This window comes from Triticum urartu, unplaced genomic scaffold (genome assembly GCF_003073215.2).
Source record: "Triticum urartu cultivar G1812 unplaced genomic scaffold, Tu2.1 TuUngrouped_contig_3388, whole genome shotgun sequence".
Classification (NCBI taxonomy): domain Eukaryota; kingdom Viridiplantae; phylum Streptophyta; class Magnoliopsida; order Poales; family Poaceae; genus Triticum; species Triticum urartu.
The window spans coordinates 1-17,621 of record NW_024113921.1 but is presented as its reverse complement, the minus strand read 5'-3'; the positions used below and the strand labels follow the sequence as shown (position 1 = coordinate 17,621).

The 17,621-nt window shown below is 43.5% G+C and overlaps 2 protein-coding genes across 3 annotated transcripts; both read right to left on the bottom strand.

Moving 5' to 3' along the window:
• Positions 1-7,641: 7,641 nt before the first annotated feature.
• LOC125527258 (thiosulfate/3-mercaptopyruvate sulfurtransferase 1, mitochondrial-like) lies at positions 7,642-11,725 on the bottom strand. 2 transcript variants are annotated; one of them, XM_048691794.1, is made up of 12 exons: positions 11,548-11,725; positions 11,354-11,437; positions 10,992-11,051; positions 10,839-10,901; positions 10,322-10,446; positions 9,598-9,760; positions 9,455-9,514; positions 9,113-9,171; positions 8,549-8,630; positions 8,396-8,459; positions 8,098-8,165; positions 7,642-8,012 (listed from the first exon to the last, which is right to left on the bottom strand). In XM_048691794.1, the coding sequence occupies exons 2-12, from the start codon at positions 11,420-11,422 to the stop codon at positions 7,902-7,904; spliced, it is 924 nt and encodes a 307-aa protein (XP_048547751.1). In that variant the 5' UTR covers positions 11,423-11,437; positions 11,548-11,725; the 3' UTR covers positions 7,642-7,901. The 2 variants fall into 2 exon arrangements, with proteins under 2 accessions (XP_048547751.1, XP_048547750.1); XM_048691793.1 differs by having other exon boundaries at positions 11,354-11,697.
• Positions 11,726-14,749: 3,024 nt separating this feature from the next.
• LOC125527259 (thiosulfate/3-mercaptopyruvate sulfurtransferase 1, mitochondrial-like) lies at positions 14,750-17,618 on the bottom strand (the record flags this gene model as incomplete). Its single annotated transcript, XM_048691795.1, has 8 exons — positions 14,750-15,156; positions 15,241-15,308; positions 15,551-15,614; positions 15,791-15,872; positions 16,381-16,439; positions 16,706-16,765; positions 16,849-17,011; positions 17,584-17,618. Coding segments are annotated over 8 exons (642 nt in total), but the record flags the coding sequence as incomplete, so codon positions are not given.
• Positions 17,619-17,621: the final 3 nt, after the last annotated feature.

The window sequence follows — 17,621 nt, the reverse complement described above, 5'->3', positions numbered from 1 at the left end:
AAGACTACCTTATCAACCGTTGTGCATTGCCCTTATCAATCGTTGTATACTGCCCTAACCAGTACTACGAAAACAAACCCAAGTAGGATTATACTACATCAAGCGCATTAAGCGCGTGACCTTGCACTTATATAGATCAGATTGATTGACGCTGAACGGCAGGGACGTGATTGCTTCCGTAAAGCATTCTCGGTTGCTGTACTCCGTGATGGTCCCTGGCATGGCAGCCGCATGGCAATGCCCATTGGCCCTTGATGTTGCTGCCACACGCGACGATCAAACGGGCCACCCTCCACAAGATACGTACGCGTGCTGGAATCCGACTGCGCTCTTAATGCGAGATGCTTGCGTCTTGCGATAGCTCGACGTACCGCCAAATTTAGGCCTTTTTGGTTTATAGGATAGGAATTTTACAGAAATAGAAAAATCATAAAAAATCAGATGACATGCATCTCAATTTTTATAGAGAAAGAGATGTCATTTGATGCATAAGATAGGAATTTTTTCATTAAATCTTAGCTAATGTTTTTTTTTCTTCAAAATGTAAAGGATTGATTCTTATCCTACGTAGAAATAGGAATTCATTCCTACAAATCAAAGGGCTTCAAAGAAAATTTTCCTTTATAAATCCTATCATATAGAAATCCTGTGATATTCCGAGGCCTTAGCCGGATTATGCGACTTGGACTACTCCAACACTGTGCTCGACTCCTGAACAACCCGTGGCATGGTTTGATCCGCTCAACACGCGATCCATATACATAAATAATGTGTCCCACACCGCCACACGGTGACAACATTGTTGCGTGGAGCATCAGCTAGCCAGCACGGTGCAAGTTCGGAGGTCGCATGTGGCATTAACGCCGGAGCATTCTTCCGGCAACAAAATATTACTATCGTCAACAGTGCCGAATGTTTGCATCCAACAGTGTCGAAAATGCGTGTCCGATCCCAGGTCAGTTTGCTTTCACCGTCGTGGCTATTGATTCCACGGAAGGTGAGACATGCACATATGAAATTAAACGTCCGGGTCCTATCGAATATCAGGAAGTCAATATTGACAGCACGACTAGCTAAAATAGACTGATGGCATCGGAAAGACAGCGATCTCCACTGCCACTACTGCAGAAACCGTTGTGACAGACTTGTCATCACAGTCGGGTGGATCACAGTATGTGTACGTGTTAAACATCGGCAAAGACGACTTTACAGAAAAATGTATGCATCATAACGGTTAGAAACGCCTGTCATGCGTAAGTTGTGACATTAGGGTAGGCGAATCCCTCAAACCACCCGCATTCATCAGGACCGGGCTGTCTGGACCGCGGGAGCCATTTAACGCGGGTTTGTATTGATCCACAGGATGGTCCGGATGTGATTTCTCTCGCAAAATAAAGACAAAAGTGAAGGAGCTTTACAGGAGTCCCAACACGCGAAACATAGGAATCTGACATCCCGGGCCCACCCAAAACTCTTCCCGGACCCCACGACTCCATCCTCCTCATATTCTCTCCTTCCTTCTTTCTCTATTGCCGTCACCGCCCTCCACCATCCCGGGCACCACGCCACACCTCTGTCGAAAATCTCTGTCTCCGTCACCTCCGGCGCTCCTGCAAGGCTTCCCGCCGCTTCTCCATCCATTCAACCCCCTGCTCTCCGACCGCCCTGCCGGGTACCATCCTCTACCGTGCCCGGCAACTGTTCAATGAATCGCCGGAGCTGAAAGCAGTTGTCCCTTCTTCTTGTTAGCAATGGATTCAGATTTGAAGTACATATAGGAGCAGTATGTTGAGTCGTCCGACGGCTCGTCGGACGAGGAGGAGTACACCGATGAGACGGCGATGATGTAGGTGGTCCTTAAAGACGCGGAGCGTGCAGATGAGCATATTCTCAATTTCAAGGGCTCGATCAAGGGTCATCGAGTGCTCAACCGCAATAGGGCGCGCAGGCATTTGACACTGATGGCTGACTACTTTGCCCCCAATGCACTATTCATTGACCATTTTCGCAGGCGTTTTCGGATGCGCAAGACTGTCTTCGATCGTTTGTACCATGGCGTCCAGTCCTACGATGACTACTTCATCCTAAAGAAGGACGCCGTGGAACGATTGGCTTCTCTGGTTACCAGAAGTGCACGGCCGCACTCCGGATGCTTGCATATGGCACGGCCACTGATTCATAGGACGAGTACCTACGGATGTCTGAGAGCACATGCGGAAATGCCATGGTCAGGTTTGCAGATGTCGTGGTCGAGGTGTTCGAACCTCAGCACCTGAGAGAACCAACTGTGGCAGACACCGAGAGGCTCCTGTCAATCTCAGAAGCAAGAGAGTGGTCGGGCTTGCTTGGATCTCTTGACTGCATGCATTGGAAATGAAAGAACTGCCCGAAGGCTTTACAAGGGCAATATCGGGGTCATGTTAAGAAGCCCACCATCATTCTTGAAGTAATTGCATCACATAATCTTTGGATTTGACACGCTTTCTTTGGCATGCCCGGGTCTCACAATGACATCAATGTGCTGCGAGGATCGCCGCTGTTTGCGAGACTGACTGGAGGAAAAGCTCCTCCTTGCCACTATACTGTCAATGGACATGAGTACAACATGGGCTACTATCTGGTTGACGGTATCTATCCTCCATGGGCTACCTTTGTCAGCACCATCTCAAACCCAGTTGGCCAGAAAAAGATTCACTTTGCCCAAAGACAAGAAGCAGCTAGAAAGGATGTCGAGATGACATTTGGAGTTCTGCAGGCCCGTTTTGCAATTGTTCGTGGACCTGCTAAACAATGGGATCTGGAAACCTTGTGGGAGGTGATGACATATTGTGTGATCATGCACAATATGATCGTCGAGGATGAGGGTGATTGATGCTACTGCAGCTATGGAATTAGAGAACATGGGTGATCATATCCAACTTTCGGACCAGAATCTGGCTACAGTTGAGGAGTTTATTCAAATGCATCAACAAATTCGGCATCGACCAACTCACGAGTAGCTAAAGGAAGATCTGATTGAGTATCAGTGGGCGGTAAAGGAGAACAATGTTTGGGATGTAATATTTGAAACTTTTTTAAATATGAACTAGTGCTGCATGCGGCTATTTGAACGTTTGTACCCTTTGCATGCGGCTATTTGATCGTGCGGACTAGAGAAAAAACCAAAAAAAAGGGACGTATGTGGACTATGGTTGGATGCGTCCTCCCGCATCCGTGTCCGTGAATTGATCCCTTTGTCCGTGGACGGATGCGGGAGAAAAATTTATGAGTTGCCATTAAAGATGCCCTAACCATCCAACCACACATTGATTCCAAGCGTCCCATCCAGATACCATCCAACCACACATTGATCCCTTTGTCCCGTTCCCGAGTACATGCGGCTGGACCGTGGCCATTCTCAGGCCTTGTACTAGCATAAGCATCCATCACGAGAGATATGCAAATTTGAAATTAAAATAGAAAGATGGTAAAAATATTACATTCTCTAAAGATATGCATTTGAGATCTTGAAAAAAAACAACTCTCAACAGATTGATCAGATATTGGAGATGTGTAGAAAATTAACAACGTCCAGGTAGATGAGCAAATGAATGAGTAAAAACTGCCGCATAGCTGCGCGGCTGCTGTACAGTTCGCATTTGGACTGATTCGAAATCACGTCATCAGAAGGTGCATCATAGTCAATCAAAGTTTGAAATCCTACAGACCAGAAAAATTCAGTCTGCAGAACAAGAGCTCTGGTCCATACAAGATGAAAATCCACATAAAAACATCCAACCATATCACTCAATTTTCGTCTCCTCTTCCCTTGTCACTACGACGATTGTGGACAGGGGTTATGATGATCAACATGCCATATGGCCTTGTCGACGTTTTCATGAGTGAAAGTCTCTGGTTGTCGCGAAACTCCACCAAAAGAGACACCTTCGATCTGGACACTCACGATGCCCATTTTGCCGCCAAAGCCAACATTCAGCATGGCCAGACATGTGCCTCTAAACCAACTGCGCCATCCGCTCATGGTTGACACCGAAGCGGCACATATCATCGAACAGTGGTTGGATGCGAGTTGTCACCGACTGGCCACATCGCCTTCGATGGCTGAGCGGTGGCGGTGCGGGGCAAGTGGAGGAACGGCTCCTTGCCGAGAGGACGTGCGCTGGGTTAAGGCGCCGACGCGCCTACAATCTGGCCGATCACAGCCGCCGGTTCGGGGCCTCCAACATTCTTGGTTCCCGGCTTTGTTCGAGTGTGCCGGGTTGCCGCTCCCAGTCGCCGCGCCGGCCGCTCACGCGCTCCACCGCAGGGCTTGGGCGGCCCTTTGTTCTTCGTGCGCTCGAGCCCGTGACGCGCGTCGGTCGGGGTTGGGCACAAGCGAGGCGTGCCTGGGCTATGGAGGGCGGACGGGCCGATTGAGGAAATGCTTGCTCGTGGAGAACGGCTAGACTGCTATTGGGTCAGCACCACCGGTAGGTTCGGAAGACCGACGCGTGGGTGCATCTCCGCAGCCATGGCGAGCGGCAGGCGGCAGGGCAGACGACGAGAGGGGCATGGCAAGGGGGCGGTGAGGGAGCGGGCGTCAGGTGGAAAGAGAAAGGAAGCCAGCCGGGGCAAGTTGGTGCGCGTGGGATCGCCACAGTTTGAATCTCGAGGTAGGTGAAGATGCAAAATTTAGCATCCGAGGGTGTTGCATTTACAACTCCGGGAAGCGAGAAATGAATTTCTTTTCACTATACCATCTGTTCAAGAAGGGTTTGGCGCTTGAAAATGGCCAAAAGGTGGTTATTTTTCAATCGTATACTCAGCTATTGAAGAATCTCTAATAATGTACTGAAATCACTAAATAAGGAGCACTTCTTGCAAAAAGTCACTCCCATCAATGCGTCACTCGTGGCAACCTGTGAGTTTTCTTTTTTTCATAAATCCGGTTATTTAAAAAGTTTTTGTCTCTTAAACCGATGCGTCCAAATCTCGAACTGTTCACTGTTGGATTCCTCACTAGAGATCTTCAAAACTAATCCCATGTTGATAGGTTTGATGATTTTATCACAAAAAAAACGACGAAAAAAACCGAACCAGGAGCACATTTTTTTCGCTTCCAAAAAGGACCCACTGCGCCTCTCGTAAAATCAAAATCTGTGCCTCCACGAGAAATAGACAGGTGCCGTCCACGAGGAGAGTAGACACAGTCGTGGCTCTCGCGTAGAAAAAGAGAACGCAGTTTTCGGGTGTTCCGGAGGAGGCTGGAGACGGGGTGTCGGACCGTCCTCACGGAAGCAAATGTCTTGCTCTCTGGAAGCAACGCCGGTGCCCTCTACGGAACAAAACGAGAAAGAGAAACGATGTGTTTGATGTTTCCTTGTCGCGAGGATGCTGACGGCCGGCCTACGATCACCGAAGCTAAGAGCCGTGCGCTTCTCGGGGAGGAAGAGAAGCTCGTGTCTTTCGGCGGAGAAAGGACAATAAGAATAAAATGATATTTTTTTCGTTTCGAGAGGCATGTGTGCCTCTCGCGGAGCACGCAAATTCCATGGCTTCTCGCGAAAGCGAGTAAAAAATACGTGTTTTCACTCATATTTCCTTGTATGCTTCAAAAGCTAATGAAACCGCATGAAACCCAAAAAAGCTGGGAAAAACAAAAAAAAAGAACCATCAAAAAAGCCGAGAAACGCGGTGTAAAGAATGTGTAAAGAAAAGTCCAGGCAGGACACCCAAGAGGCGCGGACACGATACCGGGTGCAAGAGGCGCGCGCAAGTGACACGCTCTCGGCCCACCTCAAGTGACCCGTGTGGGGGGCGTCGGCCGAGAGGAGCGCTCCGTGTAGTTAGTTCCTCCCTGGTCAGCAAAAGAAACGTGTGTAGCCCAATCTCAAACTCTCAACAGCTCTTCTCACATGAGTAGCAAGTTTGAAGATTTCAACAAATCATTATTATTTTCTGTAGGAAGACACAATACGATGCGGCAACAGATAGTTTTATATTTCGAAACTCAGGATGTAGTTGTATAAATTTGGTGATCGAACAATTACAAAAACAGCTCTTTGTTTTAATTTCTCTGTCACGAGATAGAGTGAGGTGGCGAGTAGTGCTCAATTTTCCAAGTTTATCAACGTCAGGGATTTTTTTTCCCAAACCGACGCAGGCCACAATGCACTGATCATTATTGACTGTTGCGAGGTAGAAGGAGAGAAGGTCGGCGGCGTGAGCATACAAGGATGCCAGAACGAAGACAGTAATCCAGCAGAAAAACTCAAAACAAAGAAAGCAAAATATGTGCGATCGATGGAAAAGATAGAAATAAGGCCAACAAAGAAACAAATGTGGGCAAGAGAAGCAAACTTCCAGAACGAAGTTCAGGGACCGTCAGGTGTTCACTCCTTGCGATACATTACTACCCTCCGCCAGAATGTCTAGGCGTTTGCTTTGTGACAGCGTATATTAGTGTTAAAAAAAACATGGCCGGTATATTATGGGACGGGGGGGGGGGGGGGGGGGGGGTATATGAAAGTTGACAGCCACGATTGCTAAAAAGACTGATGACATTGGATAGATAGGGATCTCCACTAGTACAGCACGACTTGCTAAAATAACTGATGACATTGGATAGATAGGGATCTCCACTAGTACTAGTACTTGTTATCACAGGCGGGGGGATCGCAGTATGTGTACGTGTTAAGCATCAGCAACAACGATTTTTACAGAAAAATGTATGTGTCATAACGGTTAGAAACTCTGTCATGTGTAACTCGTGACATTATCCGTCCAAGCTGTGTGCACTGCATACATAATTAACTTCCCCGACAGATAGAGGTTTCACAAAAGCGCTGCATACATAATCTCAACTCATTCATCGGATGTTCTCACATAGAGCAAGTTTGGAATGGCAGTGTCATTTTTCAAAGTAAAGAACAATACATAGCAACAAATATTTGTATTGCGGGAATTTGTATTGGAGTTTGATGTGGTTATATTTGGACGAGGAACAATTATGAGCAATGTTTTAATTTCTCTTTACAAAGTATGCATAGTGCTCAGTTTCCAAACTGTCAACTTCAAGGTGTTTTTTTTTCCTGAACATGCAGCCAAATGCCTATCATTTTTGCATTTGAAGAAAAACGTCAAGATGAGGCAAGATCCAAACAACACCACCCCGAAATATCAAAACAAGAAAGCAAAATGTTGGCTATCCAAGAAAAAACAGAAAAAGAAAAGGCTGACAAAGAACAAATGTGAAGAGAAGCAAGCTGTGCAGGCTGAAGGTTCTGCCCGCGGCCTGAAACCAGGATCTGAATTCCTATGTTCGCTGTGGACAGAGTGCCTGAAGGCTGCAGAACTATAGGACTCGATGCCATACCTGCCTCGAGAAAATGCAGCCGGTGAGCAGATGTGAGATGGTCTCATCCTCATGGTCACACAGCAGGCATGCCTCTGGATCCTGCAGGAAATTTTGCATCCTCCATTCCAAGCAGTCGACCTTTTTTAATGCTTGATTTGTTTCCTTGGGCCAAAAAAGAAATCCACACAGGTTGAAATTTTGATCAGTTGCTCCGCACCTGCTGTTAGGGTGCATAACTCATTTGGCTGCACTACTGCAGAACATGGGGAGGCTGTGCAAAAGAAACGACAATCAACTCCGAAACATAATCAATTCAGACAAATAATCTTGTTTTCAAGTCAAGATTTTGTTAAGTACAACATCATTATAAATTAAGTCGACACAGGATTTCCTCTTTATCGGCCTATAGCCATTGGCCATAGTACAAAAGATATTTCTCTTTTCCCTATAACCTTTTGGGCGACTTCGGTGCAAAGCTTGCCACAGAGAAGTATCATTGTGCTGACGATCTGGGCTGAATGCCGCAGAATGCAACAGCTGCATTCATCACTACAGAATGGTTGATTTAAGGGGCAGTTGAAGCAACTTTTGGGTAATCATTATCGGGCTGCGCTTCCCATTCTGTCCAAGATCCGTCGTAAACTGGAACGTCATGCTTACCGATTCTATAGAGGCCCTGTAAAGAGATATTGTTAGAGACTGCTGGGCAGGGTCAGTGTCTCAAAAGATATATCCAAGAAGAGCATGCAAGATTTCCAGACCAGGGCAAGTATGCAGGCAGTTACACCAGATCCACATGTGACGACAATCGGGTGATCAAGCAAAATGCCTGAAGAAACATCAGACAAGATGCTATTATTGCTATTGCTTGGTGAACTTGATGTACACATATGGCATCCCTAAGAAGATTCTGCTCCTTAGGTCAGAGAATCAAATGTTGTTCTGCTTTCAGTATTGTATAGATTGCGGAAGTTTTTTTTTCTTGCATAGTAAAGGGCTAAAGGCCATGGGTAAACCACGAGTTTTGGACTAGAACTGTTAATCAAACAGAATGCAGACCTTCTTGCTCAAACTTTTTTGATAGCTCATCTGCAGGGAGGAGCGTTTGTGCACCATCAAACATCTGGGAGAAGATCAAACAGTGTCAATTTCTTTGGTATTTGTGATTATCCAAATATTATGTGACATATGGCATAGTTGCACTATACCCACCTCAGGGAATGGAACACATTTAGTTCCAGGTATATGCCCACTTCTTACTCCTTCCCTTGGTTCTGGCATTACACCATCAAATCTGCGAATGAAAATTGAAGTCATTTCATGACAACAATAAGAAACTAGGGATAACTTTTGGGGGAGATTGACAAGAAATCAAGAATAATAAATGTCATCATGTTTAGTCACATTAAGTTTTGAAGATAAAGAGACATAAGAAAAAAAACCTTTAATACAACAGCGAGATGAAACATAATATCTGTGTGAACCACAAATACCATCGTCATCAACTTTTTCATATTATAAAGGAAATCTTTTAACTTCGTTATTGCAAGAAAGTTCTATGCAACATTAATTATGATCAGAGCTTCAATAATTAGCTCTTCCAATCAGAATAATCACATATTGAAAGTTAAGAGATTTTACCTGCCCTTTGATCGGGCAGCTACTTTTTTCTCGAACACGCGTTGTTTTTGTCTTAGATAAAGAAAGCAAGATGGCGCAAAATTTTACAGCTGAGAAAAAGCCTAGGCTAGCAAATAATTAAAAGAAAGATGTTACCTGCCCTTTGCTCGGGCATCAACTACTTGATGAGCCTTAGCAGCTACATTTTGTTTGACCTGTTACACAGACAGAATGGCTCAACATACACGTGGATAATCAAGATACTGGTATGTCCCTGAGTCATATCATCTTCATTTTTTGTTGGTTTTACAGAAGGTAAAATCCTTTCGGAATAGTTAAAAGAAATATCATGAGATACAAACAATCCCCGACTAAGACTGATGTGAACCAATTCATGATCCGATTTATCATATATCTGTATCTATATGTATATGGATGCAAGAAAGTTTTCAGGTAAAACGGAGTGACTTAGGTTTTCAGTTAAGATGGAGAGGTAACCTTTTCTAGTGTCCAGAATAGCTGAGGTCGAAACTCTGTTTGAAATGTGACAGCATTTGCCTGCAAAAATTGAAACCATAATTACTTGATAAGAAAAAGGAATTGACAGTAAGATAGCCATGCCATCTTAAGAGATATCTTACCAATTTACCATTATAAGCTGTTTCAACAGCATTATTTGCCGCTTTGGATTTCAGAACTGCATCATCAGGGCAGCTGCTTGCAATGTTGAATCCAGAAGCTTGCCACTGAGGGAAACCTCCATCTAAGACCCAAACTTTATCGTGTCCAAGAACTCTGAACATCCTTTTAGTTAATGCAGGATGCATAAAACTCATCAGTTTTTGCATATAGAGGTTGAACAGTAAGGCAGAGAATGACGTTAGGCATTTGCCAGGTAATCTTCGAGTCTGTCTGTGTTTATTCATTCATGCAGTTAACCTTTTATTGAATGGAGACAGATTCAATTTACCTTGTGCAACACACCAAAATAGATACACCCATGACATTGTAGCCTTTAAATTTGAGGCATTGTATTCGCCATAAACAAAAACTATGTATCATGTCTTCCTATTGCATGCAAACTTCACTTTTTTTTATCTCATGATCAAAGCTTTAGTGCTTGAAGTAAGTTAATTAGACTCTCGGGTTGATAAAGTAATTAACTCTATCAACTTGCATATATGTGAGGTTATGCAAAAGAGCAAGAATGTACCTTTGCATGTATAGTAAATAAAAACAAGAAAATTAATATATCAACTTGATTTTGAACATCTTTTATATCAACAGCTTAACTCTCTGTGCACTAGCAACTTTTGGTCGATTTTTTCATTTAGTTAAAGTCAACCAAAGCAGCGTTTTGCTTACCACCAAACACGAGGCGCACTGAAGAAGCCCTTTCCATCATAAACAATAACTTTATCATGGTTATTGATACCAAATGCAGAAACAGCCGCAGCAAAAGCCTCTTCTGATGGCAGCATGTGTGGCAACTGAAATAATTGCATCCAGTAAAAATAAGTCAAATGTCTATATCCATATGCTGATATGCATACAGTGAAAGACAGGAGACAGAAAATCATTGTGTTAGGTCAAACTGCCAAATTTGCCATAGCTCCAAGAAACTGCTGGTTCTTATTTAATCTAGTCAAACGATTGCGCAAACGAGAAATGAATTAAAATTTGGAAGCATTTCTCACATCAGTTGTCAAATGTCTATATCCATATGCTGATATGCATACAGTGAAAGACAGGAGACAGAAAATCATTGTGTTAGGTCAACTGCCAAATTTGCCATAGCTCCAAGAAACTGCTGGTTCTTATTTACTCTAGTCAAATGATCGCGCAAACGAGAAATGAATTAAAATTTGGAAGCATTTCTCACATCAGTTGCCCGATTGACGATTCCATCGATGTCGAAGAACAGCGCACCAGGAATATGGGCCACCTGAGCATATGCAAAAATATCTTAGCTGGGAGAAATATTGCCACAAAAGGGGGAGGAACAATGAACATTACAGCTGTTCCAGAAAGAAACCTGGTATTCTTGCCATGGGTCCCTGCTCTCTTGTGGCATGTACCAGGAAGCATCCAATACCTAAAACAGAGTACTCCAATGTTAAAAGCAACACATGTTCACCCTAATCCTTTATTGGGCACAACAAGAGCAACAGAAAAACAGCATGACAGGGAGTGAAATAACACTGGTAATAGATAATTAAGTCACAGTTGCTTCTGATGGTAATCAGACAGAGTGTCCTCCACACAATGGGGATAAGCTGGAATGTAAGAAATCAAGAACAGACTGCTGAACTGTTGAACTGTTAACAAAGAAAGGAGATTGCTATTTCTGCCAGAACGGAAGGAGGGAAACGAGGAGCAGACGAGAGATTATTCCACCTTGATATCGGGCTGCCCTAGGTGCTGCTGCAGCCATTGCGCAGAGACAACCGGATCGTCCTGCGCCATTGGCCGCCGTGCTGCCTGCCGCAAGAGCAGAGAGATTGGAGAGCGGAGCTTGCAGGTCAACGAACGTGGGGCGAAGAAGTAAATTTTCTTTAACGGCAGGGGGCCAAGAAGATTGGGGCTCTCGCCTTGGTTGTCTCGAGGGGTCGTGTTTCCAGGAAGGGTGGAGATGGAGATGCGGCCGCCGCCCGCCGGAGCCGATTTTGGACTCGAAACTACTCTGCTTACGATTATCCTCGTACAGTACCATTTCAGTACGACCCACCAATGGATGGCTCCAGCCTACAGAAGAGGTGTTATCCATGGCCACTATTTTGTGTCGTATTGAAATCGTACAGATACCATCGTATTTGTAGCAGCACAGGCTCGCAGCCGCAGCCAACAAGGTAAACCTCAGCAAGAGATAATTGTTCTGCTATCTTTTTAATTTTGTCACGTTGGTCTTTACGTGATTTGTATGTTGTTCTTTACGATATGAATGAGACACGTATTACCATGCAAAAAGAAAAGAGAAATACATATATTATTTTAAATTAATAAATGATTATTTTGAGGGAATCCAAATTTGTTTGAGCATAGTACAGACGCAGACGATCATGATTTGACCGGTTGTGATTTTTTGTTTTTGTTTTGGTAAGTTCAATGAACTTTGACAAAAAACTAAAACGAGAATACGATTCAGCACCTCCACTTTAGACAACACGCTCCGATCTCCGAACATACAAGTTTCAGAACTGCGGTTGAAACGGGTGTTCTTACTTAGAGATCAAATGCTCGCTCATGAGCAGTAAAATCAAAAGAATTTTTTTTAAAAAATCTGCATTTTTCAACAACACACATGACAAATTGACTACATAAGTACACATTTTTGCTAAAAAAAACATTCCTGATGTTTTGGGAAAAAGAAAACAAAATCAATGCTTAGAAAAACCAGATGACCGCCAGAATGGATAGCCCCACCCTTGGCAGCGCCAGAAACCCACCGTCGGCCACAAATTATGTGTGGCAAGGACCTAAATGGCGGCACCAAGGTAAGAACACCATTGAGAGCTCTCCGTTGCCGGTGGTGGTCCTCGCTCGCTTAGCCGCCACCACGCAATCGCCTTTGGCCCAGTCGACCGGCGAATGGGACCGCCGGCCAGGGCGGCGGACAACACGGATGTGTCCGAGAAGACGAAGGTTCCGGTCGCCCTGACACCTTCCCCTCGGTCTCCTGCGGCGATGCATATCCCTTGGCCTCGTGCAACTGCGCCGCCACCTCGTCCACCTCTTGTGACCAAAGAGAAGCCAGATTCTGACGAGAGAAGGAGCGAGGTCGTGTGCTTGAGGAAATGCCCACAAGTTTCTTTTCCTTTTTTCTTTCTTTTTGTTTTGCAATTGATCAATTGAATGATGCATAATATGATATTGATTGCTAGGTTTTTTCTTTGCTTTTGCGCGAGCAATTGAGTGGTGATACATATGGTCGCATGGAACAACTGAATGCAAGACACACACTAAGCCTCGACGACACTGCAATGTCCATGCCATATACCCAAGAGATGACGAGAAATGTCGAGATAGTGGAGGAGGTTGAGGAGGTGGACCGGCCGGACACCCGAACATTGAAAAGGAGGAGTAGGTGGTGCAGCTATAACAATGAGGAAGATAAAGCTTTTGTGTGAAGTTTGGATTAACGTCTCTCTTGATGCCATGGTTAGGGCTAATAAAACGGCTTCGCTAATAAAACAAAGGAGTACTAGAATAGCAAATGTGTTCGTTCCCTCCAACCGCACAATCGGGTCTCTCACTCATCGTTGGAGTGTGATCCAAGACCAATGCAACCGGTGGTCCGGATGTGTTGAGCAAGTCAACCTTGCGCTCCCTAGTGGAATCCCCAAGCACGGGTATGAGCCCATCATTCACGCTCATTACAAGAAAATAAATAAGAGAAACAATGGCGAAGCCTTCACTTTTGCATCATTGCTACAAGGAGATTGTTGGAAAATGAGAAGTGGGCAAAAAGGAACTATGAAACAACACCAAAGAGGCAAAGACTGAACATCAAAGTTGATGATGGTGATCACTTGGTGGAGAACCCATCAACTCCTCAAGTCCGACAATGAAAACAAAAATGCAAAACTAGCCGGGAAGCATGGTGTTCAAGCATACAAGGAAGAGTTGATTGTGATGGTGGGGGTGAAGAGGGCATTGGCAGCCAACCAGAAGGAGGAGAAGATGACTTATTTCTATAAGATGAGGACGGTGGAGGAGGAGAAGTGAAAGGCAAAGGTGGTGACCGAGGAGAGAAAGGTGTTAACGGAAGGAAAAATATTAACTTGAGGAGCAAAGGCTTGCGTTGGAGGCTGAGGAGCAAAGAGACAAGTGGGTTATCGAGGAACGTGCTATTATGTGCATGGATCCTAGGAAGATGGACGAGAAGGCAAGACAATATTGGGAGTTAACTCATAGGGGCATCTTGGCTAAGTTTGGTGGTGGCGGCAGCGGCAATGGTGGTGTCGACGATGCCGGTGCGAGTGCGTGCAACCCTTTGTGAACTATGATGGTTTTTGGTCCACCATGTGTTTGGTGTGTGTTTTGGTATGAACTTGTTTATTCGGCCTTTTGGCACAAATTACGGTTATATTTAGTCGTTTGATGGATTGGATGAACTTTATTTACGCTCGTAGTTCAACTATGACGTGGTGCATGAATTGTTTATGTTTATTTAATAGATGAAGCATAAGGAGCATCCCACAACTAAAGGTTAGTTCAGCAGTTTGGAACGAAGTTTAGCTTGCTCTCATTTCAACCCCCACAAAAACTGCGCTTGAAGTTATTGCAACTAGGTGATTTCCCTGCGCGTTGCTGTGGGATTTGAAAGATTAATTGTAGATAAATTTTGCATGAACAAAATGACCAAAATCAAAAGCTGTTATTTTCAGCAGTATTCATGTGTGAACAAAGAGTATGCATGTAGATGTGGCACATTGGTGATGTGGAGGGTTGCATGTTGAGAAAATTAGAGTTAGTGGGAATCAACTATTTAGGTATTATAGATAACTTCATAGACTAAGTACTTGTTACAGACACACAAGCAAAGTAGTTGCAAATAACTTAGGATTGTCCTCAGAGACCCTTTAAATGCAGACAGTGAGCAAATGTGAGATGGTTTCATGCTCATGGTCACAGAGGGGGCCTTTTTAAATGTTTGATTTGATTTCCTTGGGCTAAAAAAGAAATTTGCACAGGTTGAAATTTTGACCAGTTGCTCCGCAGTTGTTGTGCATAGCTCATTTGGCTGCACTACAACATAGCATGGGAAGGCAGTGCAAAAGAACGACATCAATATAAATGTAATGTTGTTTTCAAGGCATGATTTCTTCAGTTCAGACGAATGATCTTGTTTTCAAGTCAATATTTCTTCAACAGTAACGTTATAAGTACAACACCAATATGAACTTAATTGACGCTTTCGACATAGGATTTCCTCATTATTGGCCTATAGACATTGGCCATAGTACAATAGGTTTTTTTTTCCTATAACCTTTGTATTGACTTTGATGCACAGCTTGCCAAAGGAAAATATCATCGCGCTGAATGCCGCAGGATGTAACAGCTGCATTCATCACCTCAGAATGACCGATTTAAGAGCCAGCGGAAGTAACTATCGGGTAATCATTATCCGGCAGTGCTTCCCATTCTGTCCAAGATCCGTCGTAAACCGGAACGTCATGCTTCCCAATTCTATAGAGCCCCTGTAAAGAGATATTGTTAGAGACTGCTTGGCAGAGTCAATGCCTCAAAGATATATCCAAGAAGAGCATGCGAGATTTCCAGACCAGGGCAAGTATGCAGGCAGTTACACCAGATGCACATGTGAGGACAATCGGGTCAGCAAGGGAAATGCCTGAAGAAACATCAAACCAGGTGCTATTATTGATGTTGCTTGGTGAACTTGATACACATTTGATATCCCTAAGAAAACTCTGCTTCTTAGGTCAGAGGATCTGCGTAGTTGCATTGTTCATCAATGTTGTTCTGCTTTCAGTAGTGTATACATCGCGGAACATTTTCTTTTCTTGCACAGTAAAGGCCGTGGGTAAAATATGAGTTCCAGACTAGAACTGTTAGATGAAACAGAATGCAGACCTGCTTGCTCGAACTTTTTAGATATCTCATCTGCAGGGAGGAGCGTTTGTGCACCATCAGACATCTGGGAGAATACCAAACAGTGTCAATTTCTTTGGTATCTGTGGTTATGAGTTTATCCAAGTATTATGTGATACTCCTTCGTTCCATTATTCTTGTCGTGGTTTTAGTTCAAATTTGAACTAAAACTACGACAAGAATTATGGAAATGAGGAAGTATATTGCGTAGTTGCACTATACCTCAGGGAACGGAACACATTTAGTTCCAGGTATATGCCCACTTCTTACTCCTTCCCTTGGTTCTGGCATTACACCATCAAATCTGCGAATGAAAATTTGAATTTGTTTCATGACAACAATAAGAAACTAGAGATAACTTTTGGGGGAGCAAGAACAACAAATGTCATCATGTTTAGTCACATTAGGTTTGAAGAAAAAGAGGCATAAGACAAAAACCTTTCATACAACAGTGACATGAACCACACTATCTGTATGAAACACAAATATCAACCTTTTCATATTAAAGGAAATCTTTTAACTTCGTTATTACAAGAAAGTTCTATGCTACATTAACTATGATCAGAGCTTCAATAATCAGATCTTCCAATCGGAATAATCACATATTGAAAGTTAAGAGATTTTACCTGCCCTTTGACCGGGCATCAACTAGTTGGTGAGCCTGAGCAGCTACATTTTTTTTCTCGAAACACGCGCGAAAAAGCGTGTGGTTTTGTCTTAGATGGAGAAAGCCAAGATGGCGCAAAATTCTACAGCTGAAAAAAAGCCTAAGCTAGCAAATAGTTAAAACTTAAAAGAAAGAAAGATGTTACCTGCCCTTTACTCGGGCATCAACTACTTGGTGAGCCTTAGCAGCTACATTGTGTTTGACCTGTTACACAGACAGAACGGCTCAACATACATGTGGGTAATCAAGAATCTGGTGTGTCACTGAGTTACATCATCTTCCTTTAAATTTTACACAAGGTAAAATATTTTCAGGGTAGTTAAAAGAAAGATCATGAGATACGAACAATCCCAACTAACACTGATGTGAGTCGATTCATGATCTTAGATTTTCAGGTATCTACATGGGTGCAAGAAAGTTTTCAGGTAAAACGAAGTGACTTAGGTTTTCAGTTAGGATAGAGAAATGACCTTTTCTAGTGTCCACAATAGCTGATGTCGAAACTCTGTCTGAAATGTGGCAGCATTTGCCTGCAAAAAATGACACCGTGATTACTGGGTAAGAAAAAGGGTTGGCAGTAAAGATAGCAATACCATCTTAAGAGATATCTTACCAATTCACCATTATAAGCTGTTTCAACAGCACTATTAGCAGCTCTGGATTTCAGAACTGCATCATCAAGGCAGCTGCTTCCAATATTGAATCCAGAAGCTTGCCACTGAGGGAAACCTCCATCTAAGACCCAAACTTTATCATGTCCAAGAATTCTGAACATCCTTTTAGTTGACACAGTATGCATAAAATTCATCAAATTTTGCATATAGAGGTAGAAAATATTACTTAAATAAGGCAGAGAATGTCGTCCGGCATGTTTTCCAGGTAATCTTTGAAAGTGTGTGTCTGGATTTATTCGTCCATGCAGTTAATCTTTTGTTGAATATGCAAACTGATTCATTTTCCTTTCCGAACACACCAAAATGGATAAAATCATGAAATTGTAGCATTTAAATTTGAGGCACAATACCCTTTCCCCATAATCTGAAACCATGATACTGTATCTTCCCATTGCATGCAAAATTCATCCTTTTTATCTCATGACCAGAGCTTTAATAGTACTTGAAGTGAGCCATCATTACTCAGTAGTATATCGGGTTGATGAAAGTAATCAACGTGTATAGATGTGAGATACTGTAAAAGAGTAAGAAAGTACCTTTACATGCAATAAATAAAAATAAGAAAATATTATATCAACACGAATTTGAACATCTTATATATCGCTCTTTGTGCACTAGCAAGAAAGTTGATTTTGACATTCTGTTGAACTCAACCCAAGTAGCGCGCCACTTACCACCAAACACGAGGCGCGCTGTAGAACCCCTTCCCATC

What these genes read in the sequence shown, in the direction of transcription:
- LOC125527258 (XM_048691794.1), bottom strand. Translation starts at nt 11,422, where the DNA reads ATGGCGCAGGACGATCCGGTTGTCTCTGCGCAATGGCTGCAGCAGCAC. An exon ending in TATTCTGGACACTAGAAAAG is followed by an intron (nt 9,172 to 9,454) that starts GTTACCTCTCCA and finishes TCTGTGTAACAG; the next exon opens with GTCAAACAAAATGTAGCTGC. An exon ending in GATGCCCGAGCAAAGGGCAG is followed by an intron (nt 8,631 to 9,112) that starts GTAACATCTTTC and finishes TTTCATTCGCAG; the next exon opens with ATTTGATGGTGTAATGCCAG.